Source organism: Moschus berezovskii, chromosome 8 (assembly GCF_049115385.1).
Source record: "Moschus berezovskii isolate FMDL1 chromosome 8, NW_MosBer_1.0, whole genome shotgun sequence".
NCBI lineage: Eukaryota > Metazoa > Chordata > Mammalia > Artiodactyla > Moschidae > Moschus > Moschus berezovskii.
Window position 1 is genome coordinate 1,709,034 of NC_142467.1, and position 25,268 is coordinate 1,734,301.

The window sequence follows — 25,268 nt, forward strand, 5'->3', positions numbered from 1 at the left end:
ATAACTGTTTATGGCTTTTCAGTGAAGCATGAAGGGCTGACAAAGCAGATTTACAAATGTCAAGTACAATGAGAATGACCGTGTCTTTTTTCTCTAAGATGCAGTTTTCTATGGGCATGCTTTTATAAGTTAAAAGCAACACCAAATACCTGGAGGAACTAACGGCAGGCCTTCTGGAGAGGTCAAGAGACAGAAAATATGCTGTATAACAGCCCCGTGACCTGCACCCTAACCCCTTTCAGTGCGGCAGCCAGGAAGAGAGCAGGCGGAGGAGGAGGAGGACTCTCTGTGCCCTCCTGGGAGCTCTGCTCTGGCCTGACTCCCAGCAGCCTCACTTTTAAACTCTCGAGAAACCAAGAAAACAGCAACAGGTGAAAAGAAAAATGGAGTACCTGACCTTACTTTCAAAAACACTTTCTGTGGGAGCAATAACATCATTATCATCCAGCATCTTCCACTTTAAGCTCAGCTCAAACTCAGACCAATACCAGATATATCTGCCACAAGAAAACTGAGAAGATATTTAAGGTACTACCTTGAATATATATTTTTTAAGACTCAAGGCAACTAATGGAACCTCCAGAATATTTGTTACCAGGTTTCCTGAAAGGCAGTCAAAATACTATAACTACAGATTTAGTTAACACTGCTACAGTTAGTAGTGTCAGCTGAACATCAGTTTTTCAAGAATGACTTTATGTGCTATGTACACTTTCCACCTATGAGAATATCTATAAAAAGAGATTCACTTTTAAAATCTAAGAACATCAGATTTTTAATGATTTAAAAATATTATCAAAGAGTCATCTGGAAGAAATACTAGTCTAAACTAGAGTGGAACATTAGGCAAAACAACTCCTCCAATGTCAGAATCTCCCCTGCACTGATCCATGAATGATAGCCTCAACTCTGGTATGATGATGGAAATCTCACTATTACAAAAGGTTAAGCTTTCAGTTCATTCTAAAGGAGATCAGTCCTGGGTGTTAATTGGAAGGACTGATGCTAAAGCTGAAACTGCAATACTCTGGCCACCTCATGCGACAAGCTGACTCACTGGAAAAGACTGATGCTGGGAAAGGTTGGGGGCGGGAGGAGACGGGGATGAAAGAGAATGAGATGGCTGGATGGCATCACCGACTCAATGGACATGAGTTTGAGTGAACTCCGGGAGTTGGTAATGGACAGGGAGGCCTGGCGTGCTGTGATTCATGGGGTCACAAAGAGTCGGACACAAATGAGCGACTGAACTGAACTGAACTGAAGCTTTATTGGGAAGCACAGTTTACAAAGTGCCCCGCTATTCTGAGCCAAAGCCAGTAATCATTGTTTCTGATCTGCAATATGAAAATAATGGAATTCTACTCCCTCATTCATCTAACAGACCATCTAAGAGCTGAAGATAGCTTGATATCAACACTCAGACCATCCCTTATTACCCCAATTCTTTATATCATCTATATATGACAAGGCTTCTCAGTTCTTCTACTTCCTGGCTATTCTTCTAAACGAAGTGTTTTTTTGTCAGTGCCCCTGTTAAAAAATGAGGTATCCAAGAACAAATGGATATGATAGGATGGAATTAAATAGCTATATAATGAAATGGAGCTCTGCATAGCCCTGGATTATAACTATGATTTACTTGATACCAAATCCTTGGGCAAGAAGGTGGCCTCAATTACCACACTCCACCTGGGGAAAAGTGGGATCAGTTTTATAACAATGTTTTACTACTCTATTTACAGAAAGGCACTACCATAAAAAGTTGGGACGGCCAGTACTTTTTGTCAAGAGATTTCTTAAAAAAATGATGGTCTTGAATATTGATGGTTTTTCTATAGCAACACTTATAAGAGATGTGATTATTATAAACTTCATCAAAGATAAGCATTTTGGGTTGTCAGCATAACTGAAAATGTTTTCCTGGCAAGACATATGTATGTTTGAAATTGGTTTGATTTAGTGTGCTTTCCTTCAATAAAAATTCAGTATTACAATAAAAAAAAAACCTTTATCAAAAGATAAATGCTTAGGACCCCAAATTTTAAAAGATTTTAAGTTCACTTTTCAATAATTACATTACCTGGTACCATAATCCACAACCACCCAATCTTTTGCAGTTCCTGTGATAGCATCATGATGTTGAAATAGTCCCAGATTTCGTCTTACTTCTGTCAGCATCACATAATGGGATGATGAAATAAATTTACTTATCTTGTACTGCTTAGCTTGTTTCAGGGCGAAATAGTAAAGAATTTCAGCAGACCTAATTGCATAAAACAGTCATTAATTTTTATTTCAAAACAAACATTTTAATTTACTACCTAAAAGATAGTAAATCTAATGTATCAATGATACATTTTCAAGCTTTTTTTTAAAAGAAATCCATGATTTCAGTATGATCAATTTATAAGACAAATATTGATAATAAACATTTCTATAAAACCACCAAGGTATGCAACTAATACATCTAAATTCTTAAGCATCAAGGAACACCACGTCTCAGTGGTGTAAGGGAAAGACGTGAGCATCTGCTGGCAGCAAGATACGTCCCTTCCCACGTAGCAAAGGAAAGCGGCAGGAGCTAGGTAAGCATTTTGTCTGTTCATCTCCACAGTGTAGATATACGCTGTGAGCTTCATCGCCAGAAGGCCACTGACTCTCACCCGTACCGTGGGGGAGACAGGGGGGAAATGTGTGGCCCCGTGAGCGCCAGACCGACAGTAAAGGAGAGGAAGGGGCTGGCGGCCGGACGGCCCAGGGGCAGCAGTCAGTCTAAGAGCTGGGTGATAACACGCGCCAGCTACAGAGAATTCAGAAATATAACCTGAAAGGTAACAAATCACACACTGGCATTCCTCATTTATTTTAGAAAGAACAAAAATACTTTAGCTTAAGAACAGTTTTCAGCAAGAATATAGGAGTTCATAACTTTCACCTTTAAATTTTTCCATCCAAGGATATGGTTCCGGATAGGTTTCTGAAAAGTTCTTTAAAAAGAGACACAGCTTGAAGGAGTGAAAAACATAAGGATCTTTATGACAAACGTTAGGATGATGGAGAGTAAAATCAAGGCAGCATGAAAATGTATCAAGATATCAGGAAAAAAGAAGAGATTCAAACTGCTCTTTTTAAAAAAGAATTCCTTTGAATTTTTGAAGACACTAAATATTTAATCTCTACTTTTTAAAAACAGAAACAAATTTAATATCTACTTTTTAAAATTATAAGCCTTCTTGACGGCATGAGAATCCCTATATTGGAATTAAGGAAATTATATGTATGTAGGCATACATATCCAGAGCAAATTACTGAAAGAGTACATATACACATAAATATTCCAAATATTACAAAATATTAAAAAAGTGGATTTTAAGAATATTTTCTTTTTTGTACTTTTCTAATTTATATACCTATTTTTACAAATGAGTTAAGGATCAAATATAACTTTTCACATAATAAACTTAGTTTCAAATAAATTAATTATTTTGAAATTCAAATTACTATACGGTTTATTGTTTAATTATAAAGCAGGAGAATTTTCAAAATACATTATCAGTAGTAATATATTCAAGTAGCACCTTAAATAAGTACAATAAGACTGAACCAATACTCATAACTTTAAGCCACCAAAAGATACTTGACACTTAAAAATTATGCAGTGGCCCAAAAGAATTTCTACATTATACAGTATTTGTTCTGTTCTTATCATAGATAGCTTAGAATAACATAACAGATAACTAACATTCTATTGGTTAAGGATGCAGAAATCTCTATAATATATGAGTACTTTGTTATAAATATAATAATACACATTCATCTGGTACATTAATGACTATCCCCTCAAACAGTCAAAGGTTAGGGTTTTTTAGTAAGTTACTGTTAGTTTGTGGAAACAGTATCACAGAAACAGCAAAAATAATAAACACACACCACTACACCAAAGCACAAAACTTAGAGAAACTGATGGCGTTGAGAAAATACTGCCCCATATATACCTAATACCCATTAGTACAGACAAGAGGGAGGCTTCAGATAACTTACTGTTTTTAACACCAAGATTCATCATGAAAATAATCATCATGATTTCATAGTTTGAACTGAGTGGACAATGAATTCATCATGAAAGTTACTCTCCTGAGCTACACATATAGAGATAGCCACAGGATTCTCTTGGGATGGTTTCTGAACATCTAAAAACAGTGAGACTCAGCTGTTTAGAGCAGTGCTCTCCACTATGATAGCCGCTAACCACATGTGCGGAGAAGGCAATGGCAAGCCAGTCCAGTACTCTTGCCTAGAAAATCCCATGGACGGAGGAGCCTGGTGGGCTGCAGTCCATGGGGTCGCTACGAGTCAGGCACGACTGAGTGACTTCACTTTTCACTTTCACATATTGGAGAAGGCAATGGCAACCCACTCCAGTGTTCTTGCCTGGAGAATCCCAGGGATGGGTGAGCCTAGTGGGCTGCCATCTATGGGGTCGCACAGAGTCAGACATGACTGAAGCGACTTAGCAGCAGCAGCAGCAGCCACATGTGGCTATGTACATTAAAATTAAATAAAACTGAGAATTCAGTTCCTCAGTCTCTCTGGTCACATTCCAAGTGGTCTGGCTACACGTAGCTAGTGGCTCCTATGCTGCACAAACAGAGCAGAGAACTGAGTATCTCCCACTACAGAAAGGCCTACTGGATGGTTATCGAAAAGAACTGGGAATGCAGGTGTGCAGAGTGCTTTCGTGTCTCTTCTATTGACTTTTTCTGTCTTCTCCATATCAGTTTATTTTTTCAACCAATCATGCTGCCTCCATCAGGTCCTATCTCTTAAATTTTCTTCTTTAAGCAGAAAACCATATCTACAGAAATGTGTTTTAAAACAAGAGCTGCGATGGAGTCCCCAGTCCTCCCAAATATGAATAGAGCTGTCTCAGAGGATGGACTTTGCGGCCTGCCCCCGGCGGCTAAGAGCCTGTCTGCTCCTTCTGACCCCTGCTCCCGCTTCCGTAACCCAGCTGGCCAGGCTCCCGGCCTGCAGGCACACAGTGATGCCGCTGAATGCTACTGCAGTGCGCAGGTAATACAGGGAGTCAGTCAGAAAAATATAAAATATTGAGTACAACTCTCAGAAAACCTAATTACTTAAACTGTTTTTCCTTCAAGAGCAAAACCCTTGTAAAAATCTGATTATTTCTGAAGATATAGCTCTGATTGCATTAAAATTTCACAGTTACATTAAACACATCCTAACATATACAACATAAATGCTGTATACTATGCAAAACTCTACAGACAGGTTATGATAACATAAAAGAAGTGAAAAAATAAATGTAGCTATCTAAAGGTAAATGTACCTTAAATGGGATTCCAATATCCTATCCATTCGTTTGTAAAAGGGTCTTGATGTAAAATAGCCACTCCAGTAATGATCATCTCGGTCAGCATAAGTGAAAAAATCTCCACTTAGAACAGGGAATATTGATTGACTATTCCTACTATTGGCTGAAGCTTCTTTTTCTAGTGCATCAAAATAATCTGATAAAGTCCCAAACTGTATCTATTGGGGAAAAAAAAAGTTACATTTCATTTATTCACACATTCATCTGTACCTTAAAATTACTTTTAGTGCTGAAAGGAAAAGTCCCTGATAAGTATTGAAGGCATGCCTCCAAATTAGCATAAATATTTAGCTCAGGTTTACTTCATTTCGGGGGAAGAGCACGCAGTGACTGTCCTTTACTTGCATCAAGTCCCAAAAACTAAGAGAAAACTTGCACATGTAAGCAGTTAGAAGTGTTAATCAGAGCTACAAACTCTGAAAACTCCTTATATATTTCTACAATCTCCAAGTGTGCAAGGATCGGGCTACGGCATCCAGAGAAGAATGGCAAGCAGGGGAAACAGCAGAAATAAAAGGCGTTTATTTTAAGTGCATGTTCCAGCAATCTGGAAGAACAGCTCTGTTAGCTATTAAGCATTTCCACATATCATATGCACATATTCTCCTCTGGCCTCCGCTCTCCAAGTCTGTATGCTTACAAAGGAGAAAAGAGAAACTTTAAGAAGAGCAGGTCATTTAAAATAAAAAAAAAAAAGGACTTTCTCTACCAGTAGGTAACGGGGAACAATAGTAGTAGAACAGAAAAGGGGGTGAGAATCGCAAGGTTGACTGCTCAAATGAAAACGCTTTTCTGACTAATGACTCAAATTACCGGCACATAAATCCATTTTTATGATCTCAAACTAGTCTATAAATCAAAGGAAAAAAGAAACATTATACAAGACTTCATAAACATATATTGAAAGGCAGTGTTGATAGAAGTAAATAGACAATTAAATAGGGAACGTGTTCTTTTTAAAAAGATGCTAATTTTTTTGTTTCTGATCTTATACAGAGACACACATATGTATGTGGTAAGTGAGTTAATTTGAGTTTTTCCATAAGATGTAACGAAACCCAAATGACCTTTCTGGCCAACCCAATACATATAATACACACACAGATACTGAGAGCCATTTTGATTCAATGTGGCAGAAAAATAATTCAAGTAGTCAAAACCAGTTAGCGGCGCTCCAGCAGTTACTGAGAGCAGCACAGAAGCTGGATCCTGACAACGTGGGTTTGGATGCTCTCTCCACCACTTATTTAACACACAGTTTTGAGCACATTACACGATGCTTCTGCACGTCTCCATAGGATTCTAAGTAAAATGCTTAGAAACACGACTGGAAAATAAAGGTGTAAGTTTTGGCTCTTACTCCACCACTGCAAAGGCAAAATATAACACAACAATGATATTAGTAAGACAAATGTAAGTTTTCATAATCTGTGATATAGTAAGTTTTGTAACAGCAAAATGGATGATTATTCCAAGTCCTTATGCTTACATTAAAGCAAAGCAGCTTTTTAAAAGTGAACTTCGTACATCCATTTTTACTTGGAGGATGACCGTCTGACATTTTGTGCCGGTTTCTGCTGCACAGTAAGGTGAAACCCTGTAGGCACACGCGTGTCCCCCGTCCCCCCGCCCAGCGCATCACAGAGCAGGCTGGGCTCCCTGCCGACAGCAGCTTCCCATGAGCGCCTACTTTGCACATGGTGATGTGCACACGTCAGCGCTCCCCTCAAGGTGCCCACCCCGTCCTCCCCACCGTGTCCACAGTCCGGTCTCCATGTCCTTCTCTCTATTCCGGCCCTGCAAATACGCCCATCAGTACCACTAAGAAAAGCAGTTTTAAACTATATTATCTACTCTAATCTTGGCTTCACCAAATACAGTTTTTCTTGGGCAAGTTAATCTATTTGTGCCTGTCTCCTAAAATATAATAGGAATAATTATGTGCTTACCAGAAAATGCTCAGAGAATTAAATAACTGTTAAAGCAAAGCACTTCACTAGAGGACATTATGCCAAGTAGATAAAGAGAAGGATAAATACTATATGACCTCACTTACACGTGAAATATAACGAAAATGAACAGCTCAGGAAAAGAGCAGAGGCAGGCGCTGGGAAGAGGCACTGGCCAAAGGGGCCGAAAGGTCCAAACTTCCAGTTAAAAGAGGGCAAGGACCAGGACTGTGATATCCCCAACACGACGTCTACAGTTAGCACTGCTGAACAGGGCACACGGCAACGGCAAAGAAAGTAGATCCACACAGCCCTCATCACAAGGGAAAGAGTTCTTCTTCTTCTATTTTGTCTGCACAAGATGACAGCTGCCAACTAAGCTTACTGTGGTCATCATTCCACAATATAGCTAAGTCAAAACATTATGCTGCTAATATACACCTTAAACAGAAACAGCGATATACATCAATCATATTTCAATAAAATTATAAACAAAGTAAAAAGCAAAGCACTTTAGAGGGTTAACAGCAAATCGGTCTCTCAATATACTTCAGTCAATATTTAATACTAAGTATTACTCCCCATCTCTTTCCTAGGAAGCAGAGGCTGGGTGAACACACAGGGGTCGAGGGTCACAAACACAGGGACACAGCGTGGACTTCAGGCCCAACACGGACAGAGGCAGTCAGGGACGTGCGCCTAACGACGGTGGTGAAACAGTCACTCGCCTCCGTAGTTCTGAGTCTCCCTTTCCTCATCCATACGGGGCTTCCCTTGTGGCTCGGCTGGTAAAGAATCCTCCTGCCATGCAGGAGACCTTGGTTCGATCCCTGGATTGGGAAGATCCCCTGGAGAAGGGACAGGCTGCCCACTCCAGTGTTCTGGCCTGGAGAACTCTCTGGGGACTGTATAGTCCATGGGGTCGCACAGAGTCAGACACAATTGAGGGACTTTCACTTTCACTTCCTCATCTACATAATAAGGGATCGCTATCAGATAACAAAAATCACTTTCAGTTTCAAATTGTAGGGATCTGTGACATTCTAGAAAGTATCAAAAAGAGAGTACACCCTTTTTAAAATACTTCAGTTAATTTTTGGTACTACCCAGAATGAAAATATTTTCTTCTTGGCAACATCCCAGAGCAAAGTTGACGTAAGTGACCTGATGAGCTTTCTCACAAACTTAAAGGACTGAAATATAATCCTCTATCAATGCTAGTTTCAAAAAAAAAAAATTATTTAAAGTAAATTTTTGTATATTCTCTTGGTAGCTCAAATAAAGTATTTGGGATACCAAAAATATTTAAATGTTTTACACTAAAAGGCAACAAATAATCTTAAACATAACGTCAATCTTAAACACAACATTAAACGCCTCTGCCAGGACAGGAAAGGTTGCTGCTGCTGCTGCTGCTAAGTCACTTCAGTCGTGTCCGACTCTGTGTGACCCCATAGACGGAAGCCCACCAGGCTCCCCCGTCCCTGGGATTCTCCAGGCAAGAACACTGGAGTGGGTTGCCATTTCCTTCTCCAATGTGTGAAAGTAAAAAGTGAAAGTGAAGTCGCTCAGTCATGTCCGACCCTTAGCGACCCCATGGACTACAGCCTACCAGGCTCCTCCATCCATGGGATTTTCTAGGCAATAGTACTGGAGTGGCTTGCCACTGCCTTCAGGATCAACAGCAAGCCAGCTGACTGAGCTAGTCCAGTGTCAGTTTCTCAGTCACCTGAATCCACTTGCTTATTTTTCCTTGTCCTTTCATTAGAAGAAAATAAGCTTACACTTTCAGCTTGATTAAGCAACTTTAAACTCACAGAGAACAGATACAACTAGACAAACAAGTTTTAATACAGAGAAAAAAATGTTTGAAGATATCTAAGGGCCCTCAAAGCAGCCAGGATTTGAAGGACAAAAATTCTTGAAATAAAGGAAATCAATAACCTCAGATATGCAGATGACACCACCCTTACAGCAGAAAGTGAAGAACAACTAAAGAACCTCTTGACGAAGGTGAAAGAGGAGAGCAAAAAAGCTGCCTTAAAACTCAACATTCAAAAAATGAAGGTCATGGCATCCAGTCCCATCTTCAAGGCAAACAGAAGGGGAAAAAACAGAAACAGTAAAAGACTTTATTTTCTTGGGCTCCAAAGTCACTGCAGACAGTGACTGCAGCCATGAAATTAAAAGACGCTTGCTCCTTGGAAGAAAAGCTATTACAAACTTAGACAGCATATTAAAAAGCAAAGGTAGGTAACACTCTGTTGACCAAGGTCCATATACTCAAAGCTAAGGTTTTTCCAACAGTCAATCTATGGAAGTGAGGGTTGGACCATAAAGAAGGCAGAGTGCTGAAGAGAAGAACAAAACTAGAAGACTCACTACCAGATAGTAAGATCTACTATGAAGCTGAAAGTATGAAACTAGTCAAATAGACAAAAGCAAGTAGAAAGTCTAGACACAGACCCACACGTGAATTCATCTCCACTCATGATTAATAACAAAGATGACACTGCATAGAAACAGGAAAACTATGGTCTTTTCAATAAATGGTGCTTGATACTCACATGGGCAAAAAGTATCTTGATGCCTCCCCTCAGACAATAAACAACAATCTATTCCAAACATGATTAAAAAGCAGACACATTACTTTGCCAACAAAGGTCCATCTTGTCAAGGCTATAGGTTTTCCAATAGTCATGTACGAATGTGAGAGTTGGGCTATAAAGAAAGCTGAGAGCTGAAGAACTGATGCTTTTGAACTGTGGTGTTGGAGAAGATGCTTGAGAGTCCCTTGGACTGCAAGGAGATCAAACCAGTCCATCCTAAAGGAGATCAGTCCTGAATATTCATTCGAAGGACTGATGCTGGAGCTCCAATATTTTGGCCACCTCATGCGAAGAGCTGACTCATTTGAAAAGACCCTGATGCTGGGAAAGATTGAGGGCAGGAAGAGAAGGGGACGACAGAGGATGAGATGGCTGGATGGCATCACTGACTGGGCGGACATTAGTTTGAGTGAGCTCCAGGAGTTGGTGATGGACAGGAAGGCCTGGCATGCTGCGGTTCATGGGGTCGCAAAGAGCTGGACACGACTGAGCAACTGAACTGGACTGATTCCAGACATACTATAGACCTAAATGTTGAAGGTAGAACAACAGCACTTCCAGAGTACAGCTTCATAAGAAATAGATTTTGATGACCCTGGGTAAATAAAAGTTTCTTAAGCAAAACATAACAAGCACTAACCATAAGATTCCATTAAAATTAAGAATTTCTGTTCATCAAAAGATAGCATTAAGAGAGAGAAAACACAGGCTACATACTGGGAGATAACATTTGCATAACTTTTATCTGAAAAAAGACTCAATCCAAAATACATAAGAGAAATATAAATGGTTAGGAAAAAGACAGACGACCCAATTTAATAAAATAATCATCAAAAGACTTAGCGCTGCTCAGAAGAGGATACCCAAATGGCAATAAACTTATGAAGAGACTCAACCTCATTAACTACTGGAAATACAAAATAAAACCATCACATCCATCATAAAAGGAGAAAAAAAAGTTCTGAGAATACGAGTCTGAGTAAGGAAGTGGGGCGACCGAACCTGTCACAGGACGCAGGACCCAGCGGATCCACTTTGGATTTTGTGTGACAGTATCCACTGAAGGTGAACATACGCATGCCCAATCACCCCAAAACGCCACTCCATCTTGCAGCCCATAAACTCAGACACATGCCCTGCACAAAACGGTCAATGCAGCGTTACCTGAAACAAGCCAGAGCTGGGAACAACCCAAGTGTCCGTCAGCAGAATGGATAAATGGTGGTGTGTTTATGACGTCACATGATACATGTTCCATGTAACACGCAACAGTGCATGAATTTCAAACCATAATGTGCAGCAAAAAACTGAGACACAAAGTAACACATAATTCAGATTCCCTTCTCACAAAGTTCAAAAACAGGCAACAGAAATCACAGAGATACAACCGAGAAGAGTGGGACGGGGTGGGAGGAAGGAGGGAGGTTCAGCGCGAAGGGGACAGACACACACCCACGGCCGAGGCACGCCGCCAGAGGGCAGAAGCCAACATGAGAGTGCACGCAGTCATCCTCCAAGTAAACGGCAGACAGGAGAGCAACGGGTACTCTTGCAGAACTGGTAACGACTTGGAAGGCTAGCGATGTTCTACATATTGGATAGTGGTTACATAGTGTTTTGCTTTTTTACTTTCAAATGAAGTATATTTGGTTTACAATGTTATGCCAATCTCTGCTATACAGCAAAGTGACTCAGTTATACACACACATATATATATGTATCTCCTTTTTAATATTACATGGGTGTTTTAAAACTTGAAAATATTCTCTGTATACTTAATGGTCTGTGCACTCCTATGTACATGACACATTAACTTTTCAAAGTACTTTAAAGATTTTTCTAGTGGGCAAAGGAGGAAAGAGGTGCAATACTGAACACAGGATTAAATTCTTCAGAGTCATGCGATGGGTCCTTCTGCAGACCTCAAAACCATTCCCCAAGCAGGTGTATTTAGAGATACACACACACTCCTCTAATCAGTTGTCCTGCATGCACTTTCTCCTGGAGGAAAGCACAGAGATGATTTAAACACGGGTTCAATACTCAAAGTCTGTAACGTGGTTGAAATTCAGTGTTAAATATCCTGCATCGCCCTGTTTTATTTACGCTTACTCATCTGTTCAGTCCTGCGTGGTTTTCCTTAATGCGCTTGAATTTACCCCCCCACCCCCACCCCGCAGTCAATGCCACTTCCTCTCCACAGTATTTTCACAGCATTTCACCGTCTAAAAGTTCTGTGTGTGAACGTAACGCACTTGTTGGATAATTAGCTTTCTCATATAGGGTCCAGTGCATGACTCTTGCTAAAGTCCTCACTCACGTAACCCATCTGTTAAAATGCTTTTGAGATGAGTAAAATTGGAATGTGTCTGGATACATGATATTACTGTTAATCTTTCAGATGTGATCACTGTATTACGATCATGTTTTTCCACAGTGTCCTTATCACTTAGATACGTAACAAAATGGCTATAGACAGAAACACACGCGCTCTGAGATTGCTGCAAACTCCGAGCGGAGTGAGAGAGCAGTGAGTGCAGTGGAGACACGGTGGCCTTGAACTGATGAGCGCTGCAGCTGAGCCACGGACGCTGGGCAGCAGTGGCGGTGGGCAGGAATCTACGCTGTTCTCAAAGCTTTAGGGTGCACCCTAAAGTTTCCAGAGGGGGAAAGAGCAAGAATGACAGACGAATCATTACTTGCAGAAGACTCCTCGTCTAAGAAAAATGTGAGTGCAGTCTCTGGATATAAGACATTTGCAAACTTCTTGACAGGTGCGTCTGCATCTGCCAGTCACACGCCTAAGTCACAGGAAGCGACTGAGAGAAACAGCAAACCTGCAGCGTGAGCAGGGAAACAGGGCCTCCCGGAAAATGGACCCCACAACTCAGCAGGCACACGTTTTCAACCACATATCCTCAATGCGTGGTAACAAAGGGGTAACTTCAGAAATGGCACTGCAGCGTAAGGTAACTTTCCCCTTCCTGAGTCACACTTTCACAGAAGAACTACATATTTAAGACATACTAGAAGCGGGACAAAGACGCTAAGGCCGCTGTGTCTCAGCCTCCTGGGACAATGAAGGCTCACCTTCAAACACAGTATCACGATAAAGTATTTTTTCATTACCTGAACATTATACTGAGAATGAGAATTCATGTAATCAAAAAGCAGCTGGTAATTCTTGAACTGATGATCCCATTCGGTGCGTTCAGTGTAGCGGAAATCGTCTCCCAGCGGGGCCAGGACAACTGTGGTGCGGAACAGCTTTGACTTCTTCCGGTACTGGTCCAGCAGCATCTCGGCCCTGCAAGAGGCACAGGAGCGCACTGACATCGCGGGGCCACGTGCCACACAGCGCGCTGCGGCGAAGGAAAGGCCACACGCTTGGCCTGTGCTCTGGCCCAGCACGCTTCACGAGGCAGAGTCTCTGAGACCACTACACCAATTTTCACCATCCCTTTAAAACAGTCATCACTTCTTATCAGAGGGAAAAACCCCATAGCTTTTCAATGGAATACCCTTAGAGAAATGAAGTCACACGACGGCTTTGGCATATAATTGCTGAGGGCATCAGTGCCCTCCTAAAGGTCAGCCACACAGACTGACTTCCAGGAAGCCTGTGTCACAAAACAATTTAGTCCAAGAAGACAGGATTTCTCATCTACATGAACTCTGACGCCTGCTTTGACTTAATATCCCTTTCTCTAAGTTAATCTAAAATTGTCTAATTAAACATAAATTGAAGCCGATTATAGAACCGTAATTCCTTGTCTAAAGGAAGAAAACCAACTCACTCAATATCTTCCATCAATAATCTGAGTGTCTGTCACAGTGTCCTTCATACTGATCAACAGATACAGCTAAGGAACTGCATGAGCTATTTTGGTTTCTGTCTCTCTGGGCCCTAACCCATGACTCAAAAGGACAGCTAAATACAATGTGCTGATAAGCTTCTATACTTCATTTACTTATACTCTGCAGAAAACCTTTTGGGAGACGCTGAATTGGGGCCCCATTTGAGAAAGTCTGGGAACACAAAGTAAGAGGAAGAGCTTCTGAAAGTGAAATTAAACAAGCAGATGAACCCTGAGGAGTTCTCCATATTTCTAGTGCCAAAGCTTAAAAGAACAGTGATAGATGACGAGTACGCTTTTTTACTCAGTATTCCAATTTTCACTTCAAGGATTATCCAGAAGCAGACTCTAATTCACGACATAAAAATTTATGAAGAAATCTCAAAGAACATCAGCGATGGAAAGAGGCATTTTACAGAAACTATGAAAAAACACGGAACTAAATTTAGAATCTCATATGCTCTTTTTATACTGATGGTCTCTGAAATTGTTCTGCAAATATTAAATTAGCAAAAATTTAATAACTTGGTGAGTAAAATACAACCATAATAGTCTTACTTAACATATAATACTTAGTTTCCTGAAACATATTCAATATATAGATATATTCTATATATTCAATATAGAACTTGATTTTTATTAGTAATTTACTAATATTCCATATTTTCCAAAAAGCAATTTTAAATTATTACTTATAATTAAGAAGCACACATACAATGAGATTAATGACACAGGAAGGTGTGTAAGACCCAAAGAAACAAGAGGGAAAATGTGTACATACATCAGAGATAAAGAGAAAGCATAAATGAGCACCCAGAGGTCCTCCAGGGAACCAGACGAGAACGCGCCCCAAGGCTTCCTGCTGGATGCACCGCGCTCCGCACGTGTCTGCGTGCAGCACGGAAGAGGGGAGCAAGCACAGACCCGGAGCAAGTGCCTTTTCCGCACAGCACCCGCCCCGGCTCCCAGGCTCCCGCTCAGACAGTGTCCGTGCTGGGAAAGCCAATGAACCACACTGCCAACCTGGGGAGTGGACACTCACGACACACATGACAAACTTATGACAAAGGCATCGATCAACATCACACGTAAAGACGTGCAGCTGCAATTCGCTGGGCTGCCATCTATGGGGTCGCACAGAGTCGGACACGACTGACGCAACTTAGCAGTAGCAGCAGCAGACCTAAAACCAAACTTGATAAAGAATGGAGTTTATCTTCAAAGTAGAGAAACCTGACAAACTAAACATGCTGAATGCATCACCTGTACGTGATAGTTAAAAATCATTTTCTTTAGGGTATTGAAAAATCCAGTGCCATTAAGCTGGAATGCCCGTGTTTGATCTCTGAACATCACAAGAAGGTGACATCTGCACGAGAAGTAACCAGCAGCACAAAGACTTCAAGACTTATAAGCTAAACAACAACGAAAGGTCTGCACAAGCATTATCCTTGGAGAAGGAAGTGGCAACCCACTCCAGTGTTCTTGCCTGGAGAATCCCAGGGACGGGGGAGCCTGGTGGGCTTCTGTCTATGGGGTCACACAGAGTCGGACACGACTGAAGTGACTTAGCAGCAGCAAGCATTATCCAGATTCATTTGTCCGTATGGCCCTGGTGCCTGGAAGCCCCTTTCAGAGTCACGGGGACTGAAAGAACACACAGCGTGCTCTGAGGGGTCGGGGGTCTCTGAAGGGCCCCACGACCACCAACAGGAGTGCACAGAATGGCTTTCAGGCGCTCTCAGCAGCACCCGAGAGAGGAAAAGAGGGCCTCGCACCAGCTGGGTGCACGGGCATTCCCTGAGCTAGCCTGCAAGAAGTGCCCCAGTGCCCCTGAACACTGGAGTACAGAGGAGGCGTGCAAACCCCACTGAGCAGCAAACAGCTGTTCTCCCGAGAAGGCAGGTGAGGATCCCCGACCCTGACCAGCTCACCAGCACCCCTTTCCACCATGCCTCTGCAACACAGTGACTGAATTGTCCTCTTATGCTGTTCAGGCTCTTCACCGCTCCAAGAACCAAAAAAAAAAAAAGGAAACCAAACAGATCCCAAATCTTGGGATACTTTTTTTCAAAACAACTATAAAAGCCTGATTTTGATATATATATAAAGGATCCATGACTTTAAGAAGACTGCCATGCTAAGATACTTTTATGTCTGCCACAGGGAGAGACTCACACTGCAATATTTCCTTTATCGCCACAAGGACTCAATCAGTGCAAGGAGACCCAAATCATACCTTCATCCTCACACACACTTTTTAAAAAATAGATTTTATTGAGCACAGAGCAACAATCTTACTTTATTTAAAAGGCTACACTATTTTTTTAGCAGAGCTGAGTGTCTTATATTACAACACAGTGTTTTACTTTAGTGTGTTATATACCATTAATTTTACAGTAAAGAAATTAAACTTTTAAAAGCACCAGAATTAGAAGTATAGGTAGCTTGGTTTAATGAGGTGCTTCCATCTTTAGGACAGTTTTCTTCTAAGAAAAAACAAGTAATTCATTTCCTGATTTTTTAATTAACAATTTTTAAGAATAAATATTCCTAATTAAAGTTTTCAGTAAGTCAAAAGCATCAGAAGGACGCAAAGCCATGTGTCCATCAGAGCTGGGAAGCGCTCAGCATCCCTGAGATGGTTATCAAGGGACAGACGATGACACTCTATGCAATCCGTTTCAGTGTAACTGGGCTGCTTTTCTTACCCATTTATACCATAGAGACCATAAGTTTTATTATCAACAAAAGTATACGAAATCAATCAAACACAGTAGGAGGCTTTTATAATAAAGGCAAAGGAGATCATAATAACAGTGTATAATAGGTTATCCGCTGTACATTGATCTACTATTGTTCACTTTCCATTAAGTTATAACACAGGAGACAAACGGGCAAGGCTCCGGCATTTTTCAGCTGCTTTAAGTTTCTTTTGAATGAATGCCTTGAGTAAGGATAATATTGGCTACCAAAGCCCATTTATACCACCCTTCAGCAACAAGCCACTGATGCTCACTTGTTCAAGATGTTGACTTATGCATCTTTTCATACCTGTTCTGGAGATTTCCAGGGTATATTGTTTCTGGGGGGACTCCCCAGGGACAACCATATCTGCCTCCAGGAAGCCGTTTAAAATCAAACTGGCAGCATATTTTAGGATCAGGTCCACAAGTGTGGGGGATGTCGTAGCTGTAGAAGGGCATCATATGGCAAAAAATGTCTGTGACAGATCCCAGATCTACAACAAAGAGCAATAGACAGACCGGTGTAAATTTACAGATTTCATCCCCTAACTTTCAAAATGCCACTGCTTCACACATACACATTGCAAGCCCCACCCTAAAGCAACAACCCCTCTAACTGAGAGTCCACACGCCCCAGCAGCATGCAACGGCCACCGGCCAGAAGGAAGACTCCTGCGTCTCAGTCCCTGTCTGACCTTGACTGAAACAGAAAGGCCCCGTCCTAAAGCAGCATCTGCTGACCTGGAAGGATATAAACGAGCACAAGTTACAACCAGCGCATCCAAAGTTACGGCCACCCCTGGCTGCCAGCGCCTGCCGCATCTGCACCTGCCTCGGGAGCAGGGACTCTGAGAGGGACCAGCAGCTGCAGAGGCTGGGTGTGAAGAACACAAGGCAGCAAGACGGGGGACCGGGAGAATCAGAGACAGAGAGGGAAGGGCTCGTGAAAATACTGGGGAAATACTCGTCTTGCCGTGACGAGAAATAAGGGCACTCAGCAGAGTGTGTAGAGGGCCCCTTACCAATGAAGAGCCAGTTTGACTACTCTCCTTGGAGGCAGAGGAAAAGTAAAAATACCTTTCAAAAGCAAAGAGAAGAATCAAAACAAAGCAAACAAAAAAGGTACAGAAAACGAGTACTGCTTCCCAACAGAGAATTGTTTTTAATTGAAAACTCAATGCCAGTATGTGCTGACATCACTGCCCTCCAGAGGTAAGAAGCCTCCCACAAAGTAAAATGGAAGGGCTTTAATAAGAGTTAAAAATGGCCATTTTTTTTGCTTTTTAATTCTGACCTGTAAATACCTCTTCCTCTCTACATACAGATCTACAATTCTCAGCACTGTATTGCTTTTATAATACAGACAGACAATAAGAAAAAACAAACAAGCACCATATACATTTAAAAAATTTGAAAACAACTGCTTAATTAACAACCAGAACAAAGAAGCTCACCTTAATTCCAAAACATCATTTTCCAGGAACATGTCCAAATACACCGGGCAGGCCCACCACACTATTTAGTCCAAATACATCGGGCAGGCTCACCACACTATTTAGTCCAAATACATCAGGCAGGCCCGCCAGACTATTTAGCAGCTCAGTTACACATTTCAGTTTATCTGCTGCATTTGGTGGTGGCAGTCTTTTATCAAATTAAGACTAGAATTTTACAGGCAAGGAAGTTTTCTGTATTTCTTCTTAGCATAGTATTAGGTGCATAAAAGTGTTAATTTTATGCCAACTGATATTTATAAGCAATTTGAATGTAAGCAATAATTTAAGTAGGGCTTCCTCAAATAAATAATCCTTTTTCTACAAAAATTAATATGCTCCTAAGCATCGGATAAAATCATATAGGATGCAATCCCCACAAGCTCCTGTTTGCCCTACAGGCTCAGTTTTCCAGGATAATAAGTTATACAGTTAATATGCTTCCTTTTGAAGAAACAACAGTGCCCATGAGAAAGATCCTGTCTGGATTTACAAACGATGCTGCTCAAACACTCAATGAGGGTCCAGATTACACAGAGAGACAAGCATGATGTAATGCAGCAATGGGTGAACAGCAGATGCTGGGGGTCAGGGGGCCTAGGCCTCGGAAGACCACAGACCTGGGTTTAGATCGAGGCTTCGTACCTGTCACCTGTATGAGTTGTGGCAGATGGCCTCCGCTTTTCGCCATTTAAAAGGTCCTATAACAACAGAGCCTAACTGAGCAATAATTACAAAGGTTCAGTGAGAGAATGAACATAAAGCATGTGACACAATGCATGCCCCATGATAAGGACTCGCTAAACAAAGGTATGTGAGCAGACAGTGGCCTGGGGGTGGGAAAGACAGAGGCCTCTCAGGAGGTCCGAATCACCCCTCGGCCAGTACAGAGCTGGAGGCGTACATCCATGGATCCCCTGGGTACCAAGAACAGTGTGAAAACAAGTGACATGGGAAACAGGACAGCTGTGCCAGGAGGGCAAGAGGAAGGTTTTAAAAGGCAATTCTAACTAGATACAGAGACAGCAGAGGCAGAAGGAAGAAACACCGGCAGAGATTCCCCAGTGACTCAGTGGTAAAGGATCAGCCGGCTACACAGGAGTCGCAGCAGAGCCACAGGTTCAGTCCCTGGGTCAGGAAGATCCCCTGGAGAAGGAAATGGCAATGCACTCCAGGATTCTTGCCTGGAAAATTCCATAGACAGAGGAGTCCAGAGAGCTACAGTCCATGGGGTCGCAAAAAAGTCGGACGTGCCTTAGCGACTAAATAAACATCAGTTCTACTGCAATCAATTTTGTGGTAAAATGGGTACATTTTAAAATAGAATCAAATGAAAGTACTAGTTGCAAAAGACTAATTTCTTATTTTGTTTACTTCCTTTAGGCTTAAAAGAATCTACCATGCTCTATAGATAAATATTTTTACCAATGCTTAAAAGACTCCTGACACAATTATATTGAAAAAATAATTATGTGTATCTTTAAGCAACCTGATTCTCAAGACTGACACGCTGAATAAAACCCGTAACAGCAAGAGGTCATAACCCCTGTGAAATAATATCTAGGTCAAGTAAGATCTTCCACTTTCACCTAACCCTACATACCCCAATTTTGTCTCCAAAAAAACTCCAGTGTTTTATGCAATGCAAAATGTTTTTTAATTGAATAATGAACTCTCTGAATAAGCATGTGAGAAAATCCAGCACGATTTAGAAGATAAGCCATTGTTGGTGAATGTCCAAACGGGTCGACAGCCCAAGCAGAACGAGGTTTCACTCCTGTTGATAAAGAAAATAAGTGTTACTTTTTTAATTGACAAATGAAAAAGAAGTCACAACACATTCAGACCCACGCGAGCTCCCTGGTCTCCCGGGTTCCAAGATAAAGGGCTGCCCAGAGCACCCTTAGTGAGACTCCCTGCAAGACCCCCTGAGAGGAGACTTCTGCCCCGGCCGTCCTCCCAGGCAGGGTGACTCACACTGGAAGTGAATCGGCTGGAGCTAAAGTGAGCACTCTGTCATCGGATAGAAAGCTGCTGCAGTCAGTGGAGCCCGATAAACACACAGGACCAAGTCACTGCCCTCTGGGAGCTAACAGTCTTGTCTTCTGTGGAGCTGCATAAGCTGCAACTTGCTGTTACACAACACAGAGAACTAGCCTAAGTCATTTCCACTTGTACCCTCCAATCCCAACATTAAGGGATTTTAGGCTCTCTTTTATATCGCAGTGCCAAATCATATAATACAGTAGCAGCACTGGCCAAAATAACTGTGCTGTTATGCCAGTATAAGTCTTAAGACATTCTGACGCTGGCACTTGCTATCAAGAAGGAATCAACAGACTTTTTCACACCTGACTCACACCAATTCTGGTAAAGGACAAAAGATACACCTCAATTTCACAGAGGATAACATATAAAAAACCAACATAATGAATGTACAGGTTAGAATTAATGAAATAAGATTATTCATTGGGCAGTATGCAAATATTTCACTTATTCAGGATTCTCAAGGAAGGCTTCTATATGCTACGTATACACTGACGTAAGTAATCTAACTGCGCGTCTTTTTCACTCAAAACATCTATTGAGCACTTTCCATACACCGAAGGGTAAGAAAGGATTACACTGGCCCAGGATCACACAAATGAGTTAATCATGATCCTGATTATAGCTGTAAAGATTCCCATGCAAGGTGTTCATATAGAATAACAGAAAAGAAAACAGAGAGAACGCTGCAGAATACTGATGATGACGCCAGCAAAGGAGACGGAGAAGGAAACGCTGACCTGTCAGAGAACCAAGAGTGCACACCAAAACTCAAAGAAGCTGCCCCAGGACGCCTGCCCAGTCCACATATGGGAGTTACCTCCAAAAAACTGTAAAGAAATCTTGAACCTATTTAGTAATTTGGGTTTTTCTGTGGTAGCATAGGTTTAGCAACTCTGAAACTCATGAATTTCAAGACTGAGCAAACTAGTTAGGTAAAGTAGCCAGGTTTTATATTTTGAGAGAAGGAACTGCAAAAGAGTTCCTATAAATGTGAGAGTAGATTGGACCCTGAATTGAAATAGGAGATAGTAGTACTAACTTATGAATAAATACACAAATAAACACACAAACACACAAACATGCATATATATTTAAACAAACCATATATGTGTGTGTGTGTGTGTACACACACACTTCCGAGCTCACTGCACTAGGAAGGCCTAGATGCAGTAGCACTTCAGTATCAATTAGCAGAACTTTGCTCCTAGATTTTGACCTCTAAATGCTATGCTCTATAATAACCTCAGAGAAACAGTTTATTTCAGAGCTGAGACTGGGAAAGTACAAGATAACCCTAGAAGAGATTCTTTGGGGCATAAAGTAAAGAAATGGCCAAAGAGTCGTGGAAACATATTATATAAAAATAAATCAGGAGATAGCTTGAAGGGGCTTCCATTGGCCAAATGTGGGACAACTGGGGCATCAAGAGAAAGAACAGTAGAACTGGACTAGAACCCACTGAAAAAAATAAAACCCACAAGCTCACAAATAAGAAGTAAAAAAGAAAGCTCTTCCTTTTAGTAAAATGCTAACAAATAATTAGGTCTTCCCTGGTAGCTTAGCAGTAAAGAATTGCCTGCTAATGCAGGAGATGTGGGTTGATCCCTGGGTCAGGAAGATCCCTTGGAGAAGGAAATGGCAATCCACTCCAGTATTCTCTGCTGGGAAATCCCACGGACAGAGGAGCCTGGCAGACTACAGTCCATGGGGTCACAAAAGAGTCAGACGTAGCAACTAAACAACAACAAAACAATAGTTACAGAAGGAATGGTGGAGTCAGAAAGTCATCAACAGATCCTAAAGCTAAAATACTAAAGTTTGATGAGGAATTTTACCTATTCTCAATGTATCTCCCACAAAGAGGGTAAACGTAAAGTACAGAGAAGAAACTTAAGACATAACTGATCACACAGCACCACCAGCATGAGAACACAGAGGTGACGTGCACTTTCTGACAAGATTCACTGGACCCACAGAAAACAGCTGTGGTGACAATCCAGGAAAATAACAGATTTGGTTATACTACATGAACAGATCAGACAGATAAATGATCTGAAGGTAACGATAAGGGAAAAAACTCAAACAGAGAGACGTTCTACAGCAGAAGTCTGACGTCCTCAAAAATATCAAGGTTAAGAAATCCAGAGAAAGGCTGAGGGAGTGTTCCAGGCTAAGGAGACAAAAGATGCGACAACTAGATGTCATACATGATCCTGGGCTGGGAGAGCAAAAACCAGCTGTTACTGAAGAACATCACCAAGACAACTGACAAGATCTGAATATACTGTGAACTAGACTGTGCTATCATTGTTAAAACTCCTGATTTGACAACTATCTTCTGCTTATCTAAGAAAACATCTCTGTTTCTTAGGAAATAACACAATGAAACGCTGAGAGATGAAGAGACAAGGTGTCTCCCACTTACTCTCAAATGGTCCAAAAAACGCGCACGTGACTCTAACCACAGTCATCCCTCGGCATCCAAGGGAGACTGGTTCCAGGACGCCTGAAAACACCAAAATCCTTGGACGTCAAGCTCCTTATATGAAATGGTACAATATTTGCATATAACCTACGCACATGCTATTGCACACAGGCATACCTCAGAGATACTGAGGGTTTACTTCCAGACCACTGCAGTAGAGAGAGTATCACAATAAAATGTTACCCAGCACTTATAAAAGTTACGTCTACATAGTCTATTGAGTGAACAAGAGCACTGTGTCTAAAATACTGTACACACTTCAGTTAAAAGAAACTACACGTAGAGAAAAGAGACCCTTGCACTGCTGGTGGGAATGGAAGCTGGTATAGTCACTATAGTAAACAGTACAGAAACTTCTCGAAAACTCAAAGAGAACTACCATATGGCCCAGCAATCCCAAACCTGGGAATTAATCTAAAGAAAACAAAAACACCGTGAAAAGATACACGGACCCCACATTCACAGCAGCATCACGTACAGTAGTCAAGATACAGAAGCAGCCCAAGTGTCCATCAGTGGGTCAGTGGACACATATACATACCCACACGTGTATATGTAGAGACAAATACAGCAGAACCCTACTCAGGCATATAAAAGAACAAAATCTTACAACATTTATCAGGCTTGAGGCAACATGCCCTATGAAGTCAGACAGAAAAAGACAAACAATGTGTGCTTTCACTTGCATGTGGAAGCTAAAAACAAATGAACAGCGAAACAGAAATAGCCACAGATACAGAGAATAAACAGGTGGCCTCCAGAAGGGAGGAGACCGGCAAGAAGAGAGAGACAGGGAAGGGAGATCTTCCAGCTGCAAAGTAAGTCATGTGATTCCATATTTGAAACGTATGGAAATACGGAGTCACAATGTTGTATATCAGGAACGTATGTTATAGATCAATTATACTTCAGAAGCAGCAAACTCAAAGAGATCAGATCTGTGCTCACCAAAGGTGGGAGTGGCAGAAGGAATCGGATGAAGGCAGTCAAAAGGCACAAGCTTCCAGTTACAAGACAAACAGGCACTAGGAATGCGATGCTGCTGGTCAGTTATGTCTGGTTCTGTGCGACCCGAGGGACTGCTGTACGCCAGGCTCCTCTGTCCTCCTCTCTCCCGGAGTTTGCTCAAATTCACGTCCGTCGAGTCAGTGATGCTACCTAATCATCTCATCTCCGCTGCCCCTTTCCCTCTGCCTTCAGGCTTTGCCAGGATCAGGCCTTCTCCAATGAGCCGGCTTCCCTTGCGGTTCAGCTGTAAAGAACTTTTATAAGTACTGAAGGAGGTGCGGGTTCAGTCTCTGGGTCGGGAGGATCCCCCGGAGGAGGACATGGCAGCCCACTCCAGTACTCTCGCCTGGGAAACCCCACGGACAGAGGAGCCTGGTGGGCTAGAGTCCATGGGGTTGCAAAGAGTCAGACACGACTGCGCAAATTCACTTCTTCATATATTGTCCAGAATAACAAGGGCAGAATAAGCTTATGAACAAGAATAAAAACCAACATGAAAAGTTATAGTGATGTCTGAGATTTTATCATCACCAGTGATCTTTTCCGATCAAAATCACCTGATACACAGGATAGAGCAACCTAGCTGCAACAGATTAAAGAATCCCTGGGGTGCAATGACAGAGAAAAGAGAGAATTTTTAAAAACCTATAGGAAAGGAGGTGAAAGCTACGGAGAGACTTAGAGGGAAACCCAGTATCTCGCCAGGATTTTTCTTGGTATAAGTAAATATTTTTAAAAGGGGGTTAAGTGACAAATTTAAGGGAAAATGCAGTATAAGAAAAATCCAAAATTTAAAAAGAGGGCACATGTGTCAATAAAACCAGGAAAGATTTTGTGTTTTCATGTAAGAATAAGATTGTTAAAATATATAAAAGCAAAAGCAAGAAAAGTTATAGGAAATAATCATTAAAAAGAGTAAAAGATACGACGTAAGTGATGGCAAATCTAACAGACCTAAAATCAAAACATGAGCAATATGAACAACATAATTAATAAAATTGGATCATTTCAAATATATCTAATATTAGAACTTAAGAGGAGTCAGAGAACAGTTACAAAATGCATATTTTAGGCAAAAGATAACCTTAAAAACTCAAATTTAAAGTTTCCAATGGTCAGTTTTACATAATAAAACTTATAAAAACAGAAATTAACAACCAGAGACTAAATAATTTTAGAAAGTATCCCAAAATCAAATGTAAAAAGTGTCCAAAACAAGCTGCTCCAAACTGTTTAGCAAACAAACCTGTGAACACTACAAGATACAGTCAAAGCTACAATAAGGAAATCAATATTCTCAAATGCGTTCATTAAACTCTACTCCGATGTATACATCCAAAAACATGAAAACTTCTGTCCTCACAAAAACTTAACAAATGTGCACAGCAGCATTTCCCAGAATAGCTAAAAAGGAGAGCAATCTAAATGCCCATCAGCTGAAGACGGAAAAACAATGGATAAACAAATATAATATATCCATACAAGGGTATTATTCAGCCATTAAAAAGGAATAAACCACTCATACACGCTATGGATAAACCTTGAAAACATTATGCCAAGTAAAAAGGCTAGTCACAAAAGGCCATGCTGGATGATTCCATTTATGTGAAATGTCCAGACCAGTCAAATCTGCGTGTGTGTGTGTGTGTTCCACTAAGATTAGTGGTCACCTG

The 25,268-nt window shown here is 41.3% G+C and overlaps 1 protein-coding gene across 2 annotated transcripts in view; it reads right to left on the minus strand.

Annotated features, from left to right (window-relative positions):
* MAN2A1 (mannosidase alpha class 2A member 1) overlaps nt 1-25,268 on the minus strand; it is a 205,422-nt gene that overhangs the window by 90,488 nt on the left and 89,666 nt on the right. For both annotated transcript variants that reach the window (XM_055430247.2, XM_088838425.1), the window contains exons 6-10: nt 19,657-19,830; nt 16,868-17,054; nt 13,086-13,263; nt 5,354-5,556; nt 2,084-2,266 (exon numbers count right to left, since the gene is read on the minus strand). In XM_055430247.2, the coding sequence (XP_055286222.2) occupies nt 2,084-2,266; nt 5,354-5,556; nt 13,086-13,263; nt 16,868-17,054; nt 19,657-19,830 (925 nt within the window). The remainder of the gene's footprint in view (nt 1-2,083; nt 2,267-5,353; nt 5,557-13,085; nt 13,264-16,867; nt 17,055-19,656; nt 19,831-25,268) is intronic.